At 40.7% G+C, this 19438-nt stretch overlaps 1 protein-coding gene across 2 annotated transcripts in view; it reads left to right on the top strand.

Moving 5' to 3' along the window:
• gpc5c (glypican 5c) overlaps positions 1-19438 on the top strand; it is a 98028-nt gene that overhangs the window by 24959 nt on the left and 53631 nt on the right. Inside the window, exons 4-6 of one of the 2 annotated variants that reach the window (XM_079649189.1) lie at positions 11675-11838; positions 12981-13037; positions 13696-13818. In XM_079649189.1, the coding sequence (XP_079505315.1) occupies positions 11675-11838; positions 12981-13037; positions 13696-13818 (344 nt within the window). The remainder of the gene's footprint in view (positions 1-11674; positions 11839-12980; positions 13038-13695; positions 13819-19438) is intronic. The other variant, XM_079649190.1, reaches the window with a different exon arrangement.

Raw genomic sequence — 19438 nt, 5'->3', positions numbered from 1 at the left:
TGTATGTTTTTAAATCAATCTATAAGAGCACTAATACATATCTCTCCCCTGGGCGCGAGCTGGACAGTTCTGTACACCATACTTCCCCTAACTTTATTGGCCTCCTTTACTGAATATATGACGGCATTCCCAGAGGTGTCAGAAAGTCTCCTTTTGCTGTTTATTCTCCCAATCTGTGTCACTCAAATCCTCATCCCTACCTCTTTCTATCTCTTTTATTTGTCTGTAACTGGTTACAGATGAGTCTTTATAAACATATCCTCTTGGAACCTCGAGTTACTCAGTTGGACTTTCATAAATTGTGTTAAAAATGGGACCAGAAAAGGGAAGAACAATGCTCCAAATGTTGATAGGGTAATGTAGGGTGCAGTTGTTCCCACATGTCTGCAGTGGGACAACTTGTGGACAGGTCTACACTGGAACTGTTCCCAGAACTGGACTAAAAGTTTAAGACAATGCTGTAGAAGCCAGTGTGCAAGCTGTTAGTGGATTAAACATCAACTTGATATTTTATTTGACCTAATGTATAGTGCGGTCTTGCAATGAAATATTGTAACTATATATATTTGTAATTTTCAAAGACTAGGGTTTGGTGTTATTGTGGTGACTTAGTGAAAAAGGCCATTTTACTTTAAAGAGCATTCAAAGCAGACAACCAAACAATCAAATCGAACATTTTGATTCTTTATTCTTTATAGGATCCCATTTAGCTTCCACATCAATGGTTGCTAAACTTCCTGCAGTTGACATAACACAATGGGTCATTACTGGGATAACTAACTCTAATGTAATTACTTAATTTGAATTGGAAGTCACATTACTGGAATTGTAGTTCTTGTCTGTCCAGTACTGTTCATTATTGCCAGACTCTGCAAGTAAAGTTTCACATTTTACCAGAATGAAATGAAACAAATGTCTGCCTGGAAGGTGGAAAATCTGTTTGGCAGTAACATAAAATGAAAGTAATTTGTAGTTAATGGTCTTAAACATGCAAAAGCACTGGTGTGGGCCTTTTTTCTAAAGTTGTGAAGGAACATTACAGAGCCTGAATGACTCTACATCAAACACTCACATCAAACACACATCCAAAAACAGACTGTATACACACATGCATGTGCAGACAGAGGAGGGTGGGTTGCCAGGCTTGAAGACTGACCTAATACAACTATGCAGAAAGAGACCCAGCTTGTATTTGGTGTGTGTATGTACGCATGTGTGTGTATGCCTGCTTGGTATTCATGGGGTGGCAGGCAAGCCTGGAGCAGGGAGCTCAGCACGGGGACAAGTGGGACAGAATTGAAAGGGTTCCAGCTAGGCCATACAAACTAGACCCAGCCAGCTGGAAAAAAAGAGAATTGTTGCTGGAAACGGAGGTGGCCCCCAGTCGGACACTGGTGGCTCCCCTTTTCTGCGCTCTCATTGCTTCACGCATGCTAAAGGGCAAACATGAACAGCAAAGTTAACTCATTCACTTACGCGCTCAGACAGACATTACCTAGAACCCATTGCTTTTTTAAATCGCATTATGTTTTAATAAAGCCGCTGTGGCCTGTCAAGTAAAACTGTTAAGTCTCTTGTGCACAACTACTGTGTCAGCGTAGCCACCTTAAACCTTTATATGCCCCCCTCCCAGATGAACACTCAATTTTAAACACATATTTTCTATTTTCCTTTTATGTTATCCTTAGTGTCTTACTGCAAATACCTTACTCAAACACATTTTTTAAAACGTATGTTTGAAGTCAAATACAAAGAAGTAACTCTGTGTTTTGCAGAGTCAGAATATTATATAGAGTAGTTATTGAAGGAATTATTGTGACTGTGGTTTTACACTGGGATATTATCCCAAGCCAGTTTGTGGTTGCCTTCTCTCTCACTTAGGGAGCTGCAGACTACACAGAGTCTGCACTATATGTTGCAATACGTCATAGGGCAGGACCTGGGTCATAACATATATACTGTACATATACACACACATCACCACACCGTGTGCAGGTATCAGGTTTTTAGAAGTCCTGTAAGGAGCCTCAAAGTGCAGCCCACCCTGTGACAATACTAGCAGCGCGTGCGGACTGAAAGGCAGCTATTGATAGTGATGTGGGGCTGCAGGAGGATAGATTCTGTTTTAACGCATTCCTGCTCTTATTGACATGGAGCGTGAACGTGGGTCGAAGGGAAGTGGTTATGGTTATGGATATTGGGGGAGCCTTGGGCTGGATTATGTCGAGTAGACACAATTAGGAGAACATTGGAAAATATCCAGTAAAAGTGGCCACTCTTATTGGGCCCCCAGTGAAAATGGTAGCTCCAATGTTTGGTGAGGTTTTCTCCTTCTCAATGCAACTCTGTTGAATTCATATCAGAATTTCTCCCTCCAGATTTAACTGTGCTTGAGAGGCCTCAGACTGCTGTTTATTGACATGGCCATAAAAATGACACGGCTCATATGACCTAGAGGGGAACTTAATACCTTCTACTTACTTAAAGATGAGTAGATTTTAAATCTCAACACACAGTTTTTACTCGCACACTTAATCACTTACTCAGTTGCTCACTGAAAGCATTATGTACATTGTATGAGAAAATGGTTTCGACTGGTCCAGATCAGAGCAGTTTATATGCAGGTCTACCTTATCCGCTTGTTGGTTTTACCCCAGCTTCTCATTATAGTCTTATTGAGGAATGATAATAGCAGCCTGGGTCTTAAGATAATGGAAACGAGGGCCAGTGGGATGACTGGAAGGTTTCCATTCACCACGGCGGCACCTCAATAGACTGCAGTGGCTTCCATCGCGAGCAATTTTTCTTCTACTCTATCCCACAATAACATGAAAGAATATCATTGGTGTGAAAACAAACTTTGTTGTCATCACATTTTCATATTTTACTTTTCCTAACCCATCACTAAGAACCCTGTATTTTCATGGTTTAAGCAAAGGAATGGGCAATATGTGAAATATACCATGTGTACCACCAAATATGTTTGGCTTACCATTACTACCGTACTGTGTTATTCTGTTGTGGGCAAAGTATAAAATGTCCCTTTATTTGTTCCAGAAATGTGAAATATATTCCTACTCAAGATAATGAAATAGAAGATGTAGCAGAAAAATAGTTATTGGTACTGTAAATATCAGTAGTTGTAATAGCTGTAAAGTAATTAGATCTTACATCCCCTTATAGATAGATTACATATTTATACATGCACTTTTTGTAACTTAACTCATCTGCTTGTGTTTAAATACATTCTTACAGATGATTTAAAAAGGAAGCACCAGGAAATAGAGTACCCAGAGGATCATTTACATTCTATGGCACACACTTCCAAATGCTAATCAAGATGATTACAGGCATAGCTCAAATGTAACAAGGGCTTTACAACATAATTAAAAGCTTATAATGTTTCAGCAGTTGTTGTGTCATTTCATGAATATTGCTTGTCTACAGAATGTATTTTGATCACTGATATTGAACCATTATGATTATATGAAATGTAAATGCAAACAGCATGTGTTTTTCATTTACATTTTAGCATTTGGACTTTATGTTATTGGGCAGGAAAAAAAAGGGTATTATATAGATGAAATATATCGTCTTTATTTCCCTAATGTAATATTATGCGAATCATTTAGCGATGCTCTCTGACATCATCCGCTGAGAGCACCTCTTTAGGCCCCCTCATATGAAAGGATTAGCTACGCAGGCTGAGATCTTACATACATGCTCTCTTTATGTGATATTTGAGAATGTTAGCAGAATGGCAGCTGACGCAAAAAGCGCTCATGTCCAATCTATATGCTGAACCCATCTTCCCGAGCTGTGTGAGCCTCTGGCACCAAGTCAAACTCTCATGCTGACTGCCCGACTTACTCAGCAGTCCATTAGCTAATGATTGTGGGTGCAGCCTCTCCTCTGCTCAGTCACCCTCTTGCATCTTTTCCCGCTCCTCTTCCCTACTTAGTGTTTGCCCTGCTGCTGACAATGTGCTGCAGCCCTCAACACCACACACAAATCCAGCATTTCTTCCCCTCTGTATAAGAAATGTGTTTTTCTTATTGAGCAATAGCCATGTGATTGATTGCTGGGCCATTAAACTTGGATCTGAATGCAAAGCAGTCGTCCTTTTAGTATATTACTCTTCTATGTAACCCATGACTTGGATTGGTGGAAGACTATAATTAAAGAAAGCATGTCATTTCTCGGATATGTAGTTGATTATAAGTTTATGAAATGTTCACTGAAGGGAGACTAAATGATGGGGGGCTTTCCTTCATAGCTTGAGGTCAGCAGCTCAGAGCTGTCTCATACAGAATAAGAAAGGACAAGAGTTACAGATATGACACAAAAAAATAAATGGGGTGGATAGGCCAAGAAGACGAATACATCTCAATAGCAAAGCGTGTATCCATAATAAGTCTTGCTACACTGGTCACAGACTGTCCCTGGGAATATCAAGTGCTTCATTTGATTTGGCTGTTACATGATGCAGAGTTGGTGCCTCTAGTGTTTCAAATATCCAGTAAATCAGGACACCTCATCATGTACTGTGTTGCTTCTTTCCACTAAAAGCTGTTTCAATATCGCAAAGAAAACATTTACTGTACAGGAATATCCTGTAAATCCTGCAATATACAGGAATATACAAACTTATCTGGGATTGCTGTTACGGTTCTTTTTGACCATTCAGTAAAATGCTCCATCTTGATTAAATGTGGTCAACTTTTGTAGATATCCGAGAAAACACACCTCCTTTTCAGCCATTGTGTCAGCTTTTGATGTGGAATGTGCTCCTGTCACCCCCCCGTGCATCTCCATATTCCCAACGTCCTCACCTGATGCCTTGGTGTCTACTTGGCTGGAGTTTTAGCTCGAGCTAGCTGGCATGAGGATATTGTGCAGCTGCTGCTATGAAGGTAACCCAACTGGCTACTGCATCTGTGTTATGGTTTTCGTGGTAGTTGCTGGTTCACTGGAAGGCTTCAAATGGACACGTGGATTTTCAACGTTTTCTATCCACCAGCTTATTTTCTTTGCTTGTATGCGTATGTTCCACCATATCGCAGACACCAGCTAGATGAACTCACTCAACCTTCCTCTGTCTCCTTTTCCTCCATCTCTGCGGTACAACACCACCAATCCGATGAGACATGTTGGAACAGTTTATGTCAGAAATTCTTGTACATTTGTTTACAAATATGGACTAACCTTGTCAACAAACTCCAAAGTAACACCCATATTTATAAGAAGAAAACGAGGGTCCCTCATATTAGGCTCATCTGTAAGTGATTTAATCAGGGTAAACAAGCCTCAATGTGGAGAGAGAAATTCAATGTTCTCTTTACTGATTGGAATCTCAAGGACTTTTGTCCGTGATATACGAGGGACACAGTCTCTCTTTAATTAGCACTGACATCATTCGGATAAGAGGGAGAGAAAAAGGCAGACGAGTGAGGGGGGGGGGGGGGGGCTGATTGACAGAAACTGCAGAGTGAAGACTAAAGTGAAAGATGGAGACAAAGTAATTTACAAAGAATGGAGAGAGACCTTAAAGAGATGAAAGAAAAGAAGGAGAGAAGAATCATGTTGTAAATCGCCTAAAGTCTCTCATTGGAGCTCGGCCTTCTGGGAGAGGCCGTGTGGAGGACTGTCAGTGTTAGCTTATACCAGTGGCTCCGGGGGGGGGGTTATAGATGCTGAATGTTTCTTCAGACTATTTGAGCTTTTGATATAAGACCACAACGTATTATCATCATTACATTCATGATTTTTGTCTTTTATTTGTCAACAGCTGCCATTATTTTCCCACCAAAAGAAATACTTGTCGATAGAAAGTGGTTAAATTAATATTTATTTAAATAAAAGTCTTTCATATTTAGAATGTCAGTAAGAATTTGTTTCATTTGCACAATGTGCTACTTTTTGTAAGTGTATTGAATATAAACATACTTATTTACAGGGAGATAGTGGTTAGCAATACCATTACAAATGTAAAATGAGACAGGATGAAAAATACTTAGTAAGGTATTTAGGAGTTGGGACTCGTGCCCTCGAGAGAAGTTACACGACTGATTCATTTTTCCGTCACATGAAACATTGTTTTGTGTTTTAACCTTGAGTGAGTGCATGAAAAAAGTAACCTTTTTAATATGCCTGGTCATCCTTGTCTTCTGTTCTAGTTAGCTCACTATCATCAACAGGTCTAATCACAGAAAACAACCGCTACCAATCCATCATGAATACAGTTATTTAAATCTTGGACATGTATCATTAGATATCGAAATCGTCAGTCATTTTTATTTATTATAATGTGCGTAAAAAAAAAAGCAAGTTATTATTAAGGCTCTACAGTTTCCTTGCTGTTTATTCTATGAACAAAGAATCAAAGTCTGCTGTCCTACTCCTGGGTTTTTCTGCCATTTGAGGTTCATAATGGTCCGATTAAACTCAACACCTCAAAGCCTACATCTGTCTCTTTGTGTGGTTGAATATAAAACACAGCTAGTGTTGTTAAGGGAGGCGAGACACTTCCTTATTCCCTTAACCCACCCAGATTTCCCAGATGGTCCAAGGTTTGAACTGGCAACTTTCCAGGCTTAAGCTTGCTTCCTTAACCTCAAGGCCTCCACCGTAACACTGCTCCTCCTGCACAATTCAAGAAGTCACCTTATTGTATAAATGAAGGGGAAAAGTGTCTCTATCTGCCAGGATACTGTACATGTATATGGATGTTCATCGATGTCAATATATCATGATCAAACTGTTACACATAGTATCCATGTTGATCCCAGTCTAGTCAGGTAATGTTTTTTTGTTGGTCATTTGGATGGGACAAAAGCAGGTCTACCTGAAAGACTGAAACTGTACAGCTTAGATTTGTTATGATATATCTTATATTATCATGGGGAAAATAGAAATGGAAAACCTTGCCATGCACAAGTAGCCTGTTCTCCCTTTCTGTTTTGCAATTAGCAATGGAAAATGTTACTCATTTAAACATAATTATCCTGACTGTTGACAGCAAAACTCTAGTCATTTGAAATACAATTGATGCCATTAGTTTTCTTTGGAGAAACACATAATCAGTATGTGAATCTGTGGCCTCTCTGGCAACTTCAGTAATGATTTCTTTTTTTTCAGTTTTTTTTTTCCTTTGGTTAGTAACCAAAATAAATATTTTTCGAGTTATTGCTCGCTAATCTGCTCGCTTTTTTTGACATGTGGTCGATGATTACTGTACAAAACTCTTTTGGAAAACATTGTTAAAGACTGAAACTCTTATAGCAGAGTTGGAACACTTCTCTTACTCTACCATTACATCATATATCTAAACTAAAGAAGGAGGAGGGCTATGTTCACAATTTTGATAAATGTGTTTGAGAGCGGTATGTTGTAATGTCGTTTACAAGAATGTTATTTTATTTCCTAATTTTTACGGCTTGATCATATTTCATGGTCTAATGTCTTTAGATGACAGTGCCTGTGGTTTGGATAATGGATGTGAGCAGGATTCCCAAGAGCTATTCCCAGGGACATGAATGAAAGAAGAATGATGATTAAGATTCTTCCATTGTAAATTCATAAAATGTACATCTTTGCACGTACTGTATGCATGCACACTTGAACTATATATTCATAACACAATGTTAGACACTGCGGCAGGGTAAAACAAGCCTCAAGTGAATTCCTGGGATACATTTAGAGAAAAGTACAAATAATGGAACAGAGCCAGTGGATTTTTTTTTCTTTGGGTCAATTAGGTCATTCAGCACTATGATACATAACTGTGATACATAAAGATAACCCCTTGGTTGAAAAGTTGTTTTAGTTAACGTTCGGAAATGTTAATAATAATTGGACCTCGGGGCCATAAACACAAAAGCTTTGTCCCCTTTCATTTGCAGAAGAGTCGGAGGTCATGAAAACCCCAAAAAGTAATCAGTAAATCAATCCCTGTCAAATATATATACTACTGTTTTCAGAGTTTCACAGAGGGCAATAGGTGACCAGATTGTATGTGTGTCTGCACATTTATTACAAAGTATGTTAAAGTGGAAGCGGGGGGTTTTAACTGATCAAACAGGCCCTCTTCATCCCACAATGCAATGTGCCTGAGGTGAGAGGGGGCTGAGAAAGTTCCCTTAGATTTACTGGGTAATCCCTTGATAAATAAACTGGAAAGACAAGACCACCGCTGCTATCTGTAAGCCAATACTCCCCTAGAGGAGGGATGGCCCTGGGCTTGGCTAGCTCTAAGCTGATGATATGTGCACAGATACACACACATACAGATACACACATCAGAGTTGAGCCAAATATGTTAAAAAAAGATCCTGGCACAGACATTTGTAAGAAAAAAAGACATGATTTAGTTTCAGTGTAATAAAATCTATTCCGTTAATATGCAAACCAGTTTCATGGCTAGCTCATACACATAGAACACATGCTTTGTATTTCCCTAAAGTCCACCCATGGATGACATGCATCCCACAAATGTGCCCCCTCCATCCGACTCTGTACTCAGGCAATCACATGAGGAATGCTCCACAAAATAGCTGACATTGTGAAGGTATAACAAGGACAAACAGGTGTTCCCACACACATACATGTAGGAAACCAAGTACTCATGCTGTGCCCACATGGGATTTTCATTCTCACGCCATCATCAGGTCAGGAGATAATTAATTTATAGCCCATGTTATTTTTCAACCTGTCGTCTGATTGGCCCTCAGGATGATGTGGTCGTGAAATCCGACCTATAAGAGCATGTCTCTATTTCTCAAGAGGATGCTGTTTGTTTTCCCTAGGATGACTTTGTGTTCTGTTTACACTGTTGTTTGCTTAGTTAGACATACGAAGGAGTTCTCAGTGTTTTTATTTTGAAATGCCGGCCGGTATCGGCACACCAGAGCAATGATAACCAAGAGGTCTGACTTTGTGTTTTTTCCATTTGCTTAAAATAATAAATTACATTTCATCTAATGAACTCTAAGTAAACTTTTGGAAGGACCATGACCATCCATCAGTTGAAATAAACAAAGATTAGAATTAGATTTTCCTGCGCTTTTAAGCTATTTTCATTTTCCTATAACAAAGCCCCAATTTATTTTTTATGATGTATGATTTTTGTTATACAAACTGCATTTTGATGATGCTCTTAGATTTGCTAAAATGCTTTTACGGCAGCACATATTCTGGCTAAAGAATCAATTAGAATGAGAAAGAGTATACAAAAATACAAATCAGTTTAAAACACAATTTCCTTAGAAACAAAAAACTATTGTTACTGACTAGTGTTGGTTTTTCTCAGCCTGCCAATTCATCAATTTCCATACAAGCAAACACAAACTTTCCTGAAGACCTCCCACATGTTGTAGACTGAACATGACCTCATGGGACTGCATGTCGCCTGAAATATGTGTTTTGGATCTCTGGAATTTAGTGTATAGAAATGTATTTTCTGCTGTATAGAGAATAGCCATATGGTACACTTCAGTCTGCCATATCGGCTAAGTACTTACACATTTAGTTTATACACAGGTTTAAGCATGTTTGTGTGAAATGAATTGGCCTTGACATTTATAGCTTTGGAATTAACGGTGTTTTACTGAGTCATTTTATTTAGATGCTCAAGCATTAGTGTACTTGCCGATGTTGATAATGATGAACTGAGCAATGTTAAAAGCTTTGGCTTAATCAACAAAGTATGAACTTTTATGTAAATGTTTTCCATTACCCTCCCTCGGATACTTTAATTAAGCAAACCTAGTTTCATAAAATAATGCCTATTTACAGGTTTGAAATTCATAAGTGTTCCAATAAATGTCTGAATGCGTAATGTTGTGCAGACGGTATGCAAATTAATTTTTACCCATGGCTGTCTGCACAAGCATGCAAAGGACATTTGGCTTACTATGTTGATAGGACTTCATGGCCAAAACAGTTGCTGTCTTCTATCTTTTCTCACTGCCATAATGTAATGTGTGTGTGGCATGTGTATGTGTGACGATGTGCATGTGTGGCTGTGAACTCCTCTCCCACATGTGAGCATGTTTTATTGGTCTGGAGGGAGTTAAGGTTAATGCAATAAAACAACCTTCCCCGTGCCTTACGTCTGCCTTTAGAGAGGATTTAAGACCGGAGTGGAGTTAGAAAAAGTTGAGAGAAAGGCTAGAGGGAAGAGAGCAAACGGTGCAATGAAGATTACAAATGTTCAGGGGGGTTGGGTCTGCTAGAAAGAATCTTTTGGATTCCTGAGCAAATGACAAATCCCACTGCCTAGGACAACTGTTGTGTGGAAAAACTCATTTAAAGTCCATTTATTAGGCATATGAGATGACTGACTTGCCTAACCCTGCAGGGTAAGTGTATTTCTAGCAGTCTAGCAAGACACTCTCTGTGACTGTTAACACATATTACAGCTGCTTCGAGAATTACTTATCTAAACTCTTCCCAACATGTGGAGACAGACCCCTTCAAACAACCATTTAAACACAGATGCTTTCCAGTTACTTCCCAGATGAGGTTTATGTATTTGTTTGTACATTCCATTGTTTTAGACCCCTGACAGGCCACTCTGAACACTTTCAGTATGAGTCAAGTTTGTGCTATTGCTTCGATGTTTTGCTAGGACAGATGTCCAGATATCAGTGTGATTATTATCCTCAGTAAATACATTGTTGAAGAGATTAGTATAGACTGTATGGACCCATGCAGATAGATACAATGTCTAATCATTTGTTTATTGCTACTCTATTATGTTTACCCTCAAAACAACAATTGTGATTTCAAAAGATTTAGCCCTAATTCATATGAATGGTAACTAAGATACAGAATAAAAGAACCAATTGCCATTAATCTTTTCTGGGGAAAGTATTGGTGTGCTTATTTACAGTATATTCATGCAAACATCACTTCAAATTAGGTTACACTTTATTGGTCTCGCTGCTTCTTTATGTAAGGCTTCATTTTCTTAATCGGTGATAAATAAGTTTTGCTGCTGAATATTTCTGAGCCCTTAGATAGTGGCTCAGCATACAGTAAATACACTGGTCACTGTACTCCGTCCAATGTGCAAGAGCCATTACCCTCTGTCTCTCTGGCTAATTGAGGATCACTTAATAACACTGGCCAGGAGCTTTTAAGCCAATGAGATTTCATTGATTTTACCTCTTGGTTTGAAGCACACGCCCCTTCATTCTCCTGATCCTGCTGTCTCTGCTGCTAGCTTTAATAGCCCAACGGAGATGCTCACCATCGCTGCCAACTGTGCGCACGTGCACTCACCTCTATGAGGTAGTGGAATGTTCTACAATTACTTTCAGCCTGCTGGCAGTAACTCACTCATCACACCATTTCCTTTCATCACGTCCCTCTTTTTACTCCAACCGTTTTCCCATGTTGTCTGTTACTCTGAAGTTCACTGATATTTCGTTCACCTCTCTTCACCCTGATATCATTGAACTGAAATGAAGCGATCCCTCATTTCAGATTGATGCCATCAACCTGAAGAAAAAAAACATATTCACTTTGAATACTTTAGTTTAGTTTAAATATGCTTTTAACTGTGCAGGTGTCATTTGGTGGTTTATTGAACTCATCCTGCAGCCCCACCCATGCTGTTTTATGTTTTCCTGGCCTAACAGGTGTGTGTCTGTTTCCTCTATCCTCCCCACAGGTGGACAAGGTGTGTGGCCTGTCTACTGGAGCGCCCACAAGCATGCGGCCTACTAGCCCTGAGGTCACAACCTCTTCTGTGACCTCAACTTCTCTTCCTCCATCTGCCGCCCCCTCCCAATCCTTACCAGAGCAGTGGCAGTCGCAGTTAGCCCACTTGAGGAGGTAAGAATAAGAAATAAACTGAACTGTGGTTTAATAAGTCAGTTTAAGATTGCCTGCGTTGAAAATATTTCTCGTGTTCTGGCAAAAATGCAGCTTTTTCATTGGAAATTAGTTACACAGTGGACTAGATGTAAATGTAAATGAAATGGTCAGGTCTGTATGATATTGCCTGAAGGGTTGGCCGAGGTCTATTCCCAGCTGCCATCACTTCTCTGTTATTTCATATGGTTAGTTGGACACAACACAAACAGCCGTAGTATGTAAATGCAGTGCCTGGCACTAAAGTCTGTGGCCTCCACCTGGCCTCTGAGGCAGCCATCCCATGCCCACAGCAGCTGGCAGTGATGTGCCAGCAGAGGGGGAGTGTGGGTAAGATTAATCTTGACGGACCATCAGTTTCCTGTTTACCCAGACGGCCATACCACCAACCCTGCTCACCAGCCGTCCTCAGCGTGAATAGCACCACAGACGGAAACACACAGACGTGCAGCGTTGTCTGCCTGACCTTGTCCCAAACCATGAATCACCGCTCTTATGCCAGCCAAGCTGACAGGTCTGGCCTGGCACTGCCACCGCCATTCATGGCAACACAATCTACCTCCCTGCCTGCTGCCAACCCTGACCAAGGCACATGTGAGCGCTGACCACTTCAGAGACATGGCAGCACCCACTGCAGTACAGGGAGAACAGTCTCCTGCTGAAAAATATGAAACGTGATACAGAAAAGCAACATTTATGTTTCGTTTTAATAGGAAAAATTATGAATGTAGAAGTTCAGCAGAACTTTCTTTGGCTTTCCTGTGAATATTTAACTATTTGCACATGTGCAGATGTTTGCTTGTGTGTTATTTCTTGTGACTTAACATATACATTGCTATGCATACCAGTATCTGTTTTAATTGTCGGTGTGGTGTGGGGGGAAATGCATATTGATTTATGTGTGGTGTGGTTAGTCTCTGCATGTGCATGGTTAATCTCTTTCTTCCAGGGTCAACTGACTATCTTTTCTCCCTCCTCCCTGTGTGTCCTGTGTTGTCATCCTTTTGTTCCTTTTTTTTTTCTTCCACGCCCCACCTTTCACATCCATGCATCTTCCTTGCTTGCAACATTCTCCCCTGGACTACAACTCCCATCATTCACAGCTCGTTCCCCCTGAAACCCTCCAAGAACAATAAACATAATCTGAGAACCCTCTCTAGGTAAGCATGAACCCCAGGGACTTATTTCTCTCACCCACTCACACACTTTATCCAGCAAAGACTCATATTGTGACTTGTTCAGAAACATGTGACACTGTTTTTGAACTTCTTTTTATTTACAGTTGATTTTATTTGTCATGTCTTAAAAAAACTGCCATATTCATGTCATTTGCGGTTCTTAGAAGTGATTCCTTTCACTGACTCAGCAACATAACCTTTCATGACCTCTGCTGTTTTTGCTCTTTCTCATGGGTAGCAACAACGGATGCCTGATCAAAATATTATTGCATTGTTTTGCTCGGAATGACTGCCTTTATCGATAACTTGTGTTAGCAGATCTGATGAAGCAAGCACTTTGCTGCAGAGCATAATTGAGAAAAATGTGCTGACACAGTGAAATGGTCACATTCAAAGCAACTCATTTACTTCCACCATCAATATCTCCACTATATATATCACATGCATGTATTATTGAATGGAATGCAGATACAGAGTATTTGTTGACGATTTGGTATCAAGTAATGAGAAATGTATCTACAAACCACACCAAAAATGCTAAAATCTCACAATTCCTCAATTTTCTCTTTCTAAACCTGGACTATGATATGCAATATTTACTAAAATGATGTACTATACCCATGTGTCCGTTTTTCCTCAGGGAGTTCTTGATGTACCTGCAGCGCTACAAGTCTTTCTTTGCAGCATTGCCAGAGATGCTGTGCGAAGGAGACAATGTTGTTGACGACTCCACATGCTGGAGCGGAGAAGACGTGGTGGAGAGGTAAGACATAATGTTCAGTCCCTACAGTCACTATAAACTTGCAGTTGTCGAAAGCAAAGACTTGACAAATACCTGTGAGACATTCATTCCCTCGTGGAAAATCACATAACTGATACTGAACTTACTGTCACTTAATTGTGTTTGTTTAACTTAAATTGTAACATTTTCAATGACATCCCATTAAGCTAACCCTTATTTGACTTCTACTCCCAAAATCCATTGTCCTTTTAATGGATTAATTTTGTTGTTTAGACTCATTCTGTTTTGAGAGCATTTTGTCTCTTGTGATTAAGAAATGTTTTGTATCTTGTTATATAACTTGATCACTGCCAGTTGTTGCATAAACGTTTTTTGGCTGAACTTTCATTTTCTGTATGTGACAATGAATTAGGTGCTGGCTTGTATGCCTCTTTTCAAACAGGACATTCAGTTCGACTTAATATTTATTCATTCTAAAACCTTAGTTTGAAAATAATGAGTTTTGAACACATTTCAGAAAAAGTAACAAACCCTTTGTTTTTTGTTGCGTGCATGTGATCAATGTCAGTATGTGAGTTAGTGTGGCTGGCTGTTGTTAATCAATGTGGCAAATAATGAAGTAATTAAATCCATCTCCACATTGAGGCCCTGTCTACACGGAGACGAAAACGAACCTTAGTCAATTTCAAAAAAGTCTTCCTTCCACACGGAATCGGCTCAAGAAACGTGTCCGTCAACATGAGACCGCTCGACCCGCTGGAAACGCTGTAGTACATATGCCGGGCCTGTAAGTGGCGCTGTACTTCCGCCTCAAAATACACCAAAAGCAGCGAATAAGACCCCCCGAGCATGGTTGCCTGGTTGCCCTTCTGTTTATTCTCCGCGGTGGATTTAGCAACATGTAGTTCATGTAGTTCTCCATGTCCACTTGTTGCTGATGGTTGTGGTAGAGGAGCTGTAGATTTTGCACTAACGTCTGTAGCATGGTCAGTAGCGTCTGGAGCACGAAAGCAACCCTGTGATCCGCCATTGTTGTTGTTGTTGTTGGTGTGACGGGGGCGAGCAGCAGAGGTGGGGAGAGGCGGGGCTATGGCGTCATCGTTATCAGGAAATTATCGTATAGGGCAGGGGTCGGCAACCCGCGGCTCTTTAAGCCCTCTACTCTGGCTCCCTTGAGCTTGGACAAAAATAAGAAGGAAATAAAATACAAATATTTGTAGGACTATTTATATTTTGTTATAAAATGTTTCGTATCTTGTATTTTGAGGTGATACTGTGACACATAAAACAATTTAAAAAACGGTTTTAATTAGGTCAACTCAAATATGCGTCCTGCTACGGTCCTGCACCAGCGCCTTTTCTTGCAGGCGAATAACCTGACCCCCGGCTCGATGAGCAAATTATGGATAAATCAAAGAAAATAAAAGTATCGGCGGAACACAGAGGGTTTAATTCTGCGTGTTTAGAGTTATATGCTTTCACAGCAAACGATGCTGGCTTAGCGCTATGTTTGATATGTGGAGAGAAGTTGTCAAAGGTGCTGCAGCCTTTACGTATTTGAGGAAAAACACGGAAGAGGAAGACAGCTGACGATCTTCAGTCATAATTCAATCAATTAGGGTGCAGCTATATGTTTTATTTATTTCAAAGTGGGCCCATTTGAATTATATTCATTTTCTTCAAATGTGCAGAGGACTCCCCAAGTGCTGTGTTGATTTATTAGTAGGCCTGTGTATTTTTTTGTATTCTCCTTATAAGAGTTCTTTGTTTATTATTAGAGGTAGGCCTAAACAGTTTTCTAAAATGTAATAAATAATAAATGCAAAAAAACTGTAGTTTTTGTCTATGATGTAACAATATATACAACTTTATAAGCTATCAAGCTATGAAATATGTTTTGCGGCTCCAGACAAAAACAATTGGAGGAAAAGGGGGCAAAATGGCTCTTTTGGTCAAAAAAGTTGCAGACCCCTGGTATAGGGTGTACACACGGAGCCGTTTGGCCGCCCAGAGCATTTTGTCCGCAGATCTACCCACCTTGGGAGCCGTTATCGTTATCCTCGTTTCCGTGTCGGCCTCGTGTGGACGAACCGTATACGATAGAGCACTGTGGCGGATACAACACGTTTGGTCTCTGTGTGGAAGGGGCCTGAGTGAATGCAGGCAGAGCAAATAGTTGGTACGTTCCCCTCTCCTTTGTATTAGAGTCAGTTTAGAGGTTGTTGTTGTTGTACTCCATTATGTTTCTTTCTTTTATTTGTGGGGATTTTATTGTGTGCTGATGTATACAGTAGGTGTGGCCCTAGAACCCTTTTCCTGCTTATAGTTTTGAGTGTGTGTGTGTGTGTGTGTGTGTGTGTGTGTGTGTGTGTGTGTGTGTGTGTGTGTGTGTGTGTGTGTGTGTGTGTGTGTGTGTGTGTGTGTGTGTGTGTGTGTGTGTGTGTGTGTGTGTGTGTGTGTGTGTGTGTGTGTGTGTGTGTGTGTGTGTGTGTGTGTGTCTCTCTTTGTGGTTATGTGCTTTCTCAGTCAGCATGAGAAGAACGGAGAATTGATGCAGAATACTGAGCCAATGCAAAATCTGTAACTGATTCCCCATGCTGGATCTGTTTCTTAAATGCTTTAGAAACTCGGTCCATAATTATGACAAGGTTATGCTCTCCTTCTGCGGTGGCCTTAAAGTGGCTCCCATTACCATGGCAACCTCAGCTCTTGGCAATGCCAGTATTGGCCCTGGAAGTAGCAGACTAGAGGTCCGGGGGATGCCTTTTTCCCCCATGATCCACCCTGAGTATTTGTCAGGTCCTTTGGCCTGTGTCCGTCTTGCTTGATTAAGCCATACACTATGCTTTTCACAAGTACATGGGAAAACATTAGGCTCATGAACAGATGCCTCTGATTCCAAAAAGACCCTTTTATTTTCCTCAGTGGTTGGCAAAAGCATTTTGTCAGACATTTATATGAATAAGTTGAGCTTTGATTAGTTTTGTAACTGTCCTTCTCTTTTCTCCTCTCCTCTCCTCTTCTCTTCACTTTTTTGTCTTCTTCTTTTCTCTTCTCTTTTCTCTTTTCTCTTCTTTTATTCTCTCATCCTCTCTTCATGTTCTGGCTCAGTACTGCCCTTCCCTTTCCCGCTGCAGAGGATCTGCCAGTGACTGAGACATGTTGAGCAGACCACACATTCATCAGGGCCTGTCACAATCTGCCGGCATATAAAGTACATAGTCAGTCACTGTGTGTGTGCTAGGTCCATGACCTGGGACATATGAGCAAGAAAAAACACAGGGTGAGGAGACCATTCAGCACCTATAACACAAGAACTCTACAATAATGTCAAGATACGGCTTCTTTGTTTTTATTTATAGCCAGTTCTTTATTTTGGCCCTCTGTGTTTGTAAGTAAGTGTGTGTCACTTTTACTACCAAGGCTATTGGTTTTTCAAGAACAGTGCTAATGGGTTGTTACGGTGTGTTATCACACACTCCCTGGTGAGAGCCAGGACTTGCTTGCGGTGTCAAGTGTTCTTGAGTTGAATAAGAAAACCGTACCCGACTGAGGCATTTGGCACCACTCATATACTGCTCAGATCAAGCTGTGGCTATTCAGCAAACCTCTTCCCCTGTATCTGACTCTGTTGGCATGAATTAGAGAGGGACAGGAGGAGGCATGAAAAGGCTTGGCGTTTTGGTACCGCGGTGCCCCCTGTGCCTCCCGGTGCCCCTGATGAGGGAAGCATGATGGAGTGATGTGGAGGAGGAGGGCCTTGGCAGTATAAAGACCCATTGTGGAGTCAGTGGAGTGGGGCACAGGCCTGCCGTGGGGACCCCTAAAGCCTGGAGGGGGAACAAAGACCCTCCTATGAGGCTGCATGGGAAATACTTGGACATCACTGCCAATACTACAGCCACTGGCCGCACCATGCCTGGGAAAAATGCATGAGAACTGCAAAGGCGGCAAGAGAAGAAGGCTAGAAAATATGAGAAGAGATGAGAAAAGGTTTGTAAAGATGACACCCAAATTATTGTCGAAAATGCTGTTAGTCGATGTCTTATATGGACTTCCTGTTTGATAGGAACACACAAAGCCTCTGAAGGCCTTGTGGGTTTTCCCATATCACAGGAGGACTTAGTCACAAACGGGCAAGCACACTCTCATATCACTCCACACAGGATCCATATGCTAGTCAACAGCTGGAGGGCTTATTCATTCAGACACAATCAAACTGTGCTAAGGCAAGAAGACACACACTTCCACATGTGTGAACAACACACACGCACACACACACACACACGCACACACACACACACACACACACACACACACACACACACACACACACACACACACACACACACACACACACACACACACACACACACACACACACACACACACACACACACACACACACACACACACACACACACATTTGTATGTTGTAATACTTCAAAGCACATCAAAGGCAACAGGGATAGAAAGTCCCTCCCTCTCTTTATTCAGCATCTGATGACAGAGGGGCGAGCGGGGGGCAAGCAGTTGTACGTACAACAAAAAATGCCTGTTGGCATGTGTTCAAACCTCTCTGAACATTTACAGCATCACATGTGTGAATACTTTTCACAATCTATTCGGGAAGATAAGATCAACCAAAATTACCACACTCTTAGATTAGTCAGTCATATTATCGCCATTATAGTAGTCTTATCACACAATTAAATACTTAATTGTCATGTTTTTTCACAATAATTATGTTTATAACATCCCTGGTTTGTCTTTTGACACATAGAGATAGTGTGTGCAGGCTAGGAAACAATGCTGCAGGGTATAGCCAAAGTTATGGCTTAATTAGGAACTGTATTAGTCTCTTGACTGAAAACACATGAGGAGGTAACTTCAAATGGGGTTTTATTGGACAACAACTTAATGCTACATTTCTCCCAGACATAAGAATTGGTTATGGATGTCTAACCAAGAGGAACTACTAGTGCAACTATGGACAGTTTTCAATTTAAATGAATTCCAAACGGCTTTAAGTGCTCAATTTTGGGCATGAGCTCCATAATCTCTTACCCGTCTGACCATCACCAATCTGATTTTAGAGATTCTTGATTCAGGTAGTGGTAAACACGATGAATAGATGTTGACATCATTGTCCTGGAAGAGGAGAGCTCTAGGTGATGCTAACTGAAGAGGAATGGTGATCATTGATTGCTGTCTGTATTGGATTGCAACATGATGACTAACTCTAAGGCAAAGCCAGTCTGAGCACACATGGTAGCCACCTCCATTTATTGTTTTGGTTTTCTTTAATGAGAAGCGGCAAATCAGTTGCATTACAGGGTCACAGGTGGCAAAAGAAAGCCAGGTGGAGTGGAGGCCACAGCTGCAACAAGTACATTGGGACTTTAACATTGGCATGTTAACCAATACCTACTCAAATCTGCTGCACCTGTATGTTAATGGCGTGTCTTGTTATAACCTAAATTGGAGTTATTTCAGATGCAGCTCATGCTGTTTTGCCAATAAAAGTTAACTCATCGGGAATCCTGTATGGCAAACATTGCTCTTACAATCTTGCTAAATCGTAAGACTTAGATTAAATTATTTAAACTAGAATGGATTTGCCACTTACACGCTGGTATAA

This window comes from Notothenia rossii (genome assembly GCF_949606895.1).
Source record: "Notothenia rossii genome assembly, chromosome: 9".
Classification (NCBI taxonomy): domain Eukaryota; kingdom Metazoa; phylum Chordata; class Actinopteri; order Perciformes; family Nototheniidae; genus Notothenia; species Notothenia rossii.
This window is presented reverse-complemented; position numbering and strand designations above follow the sequence as displayed.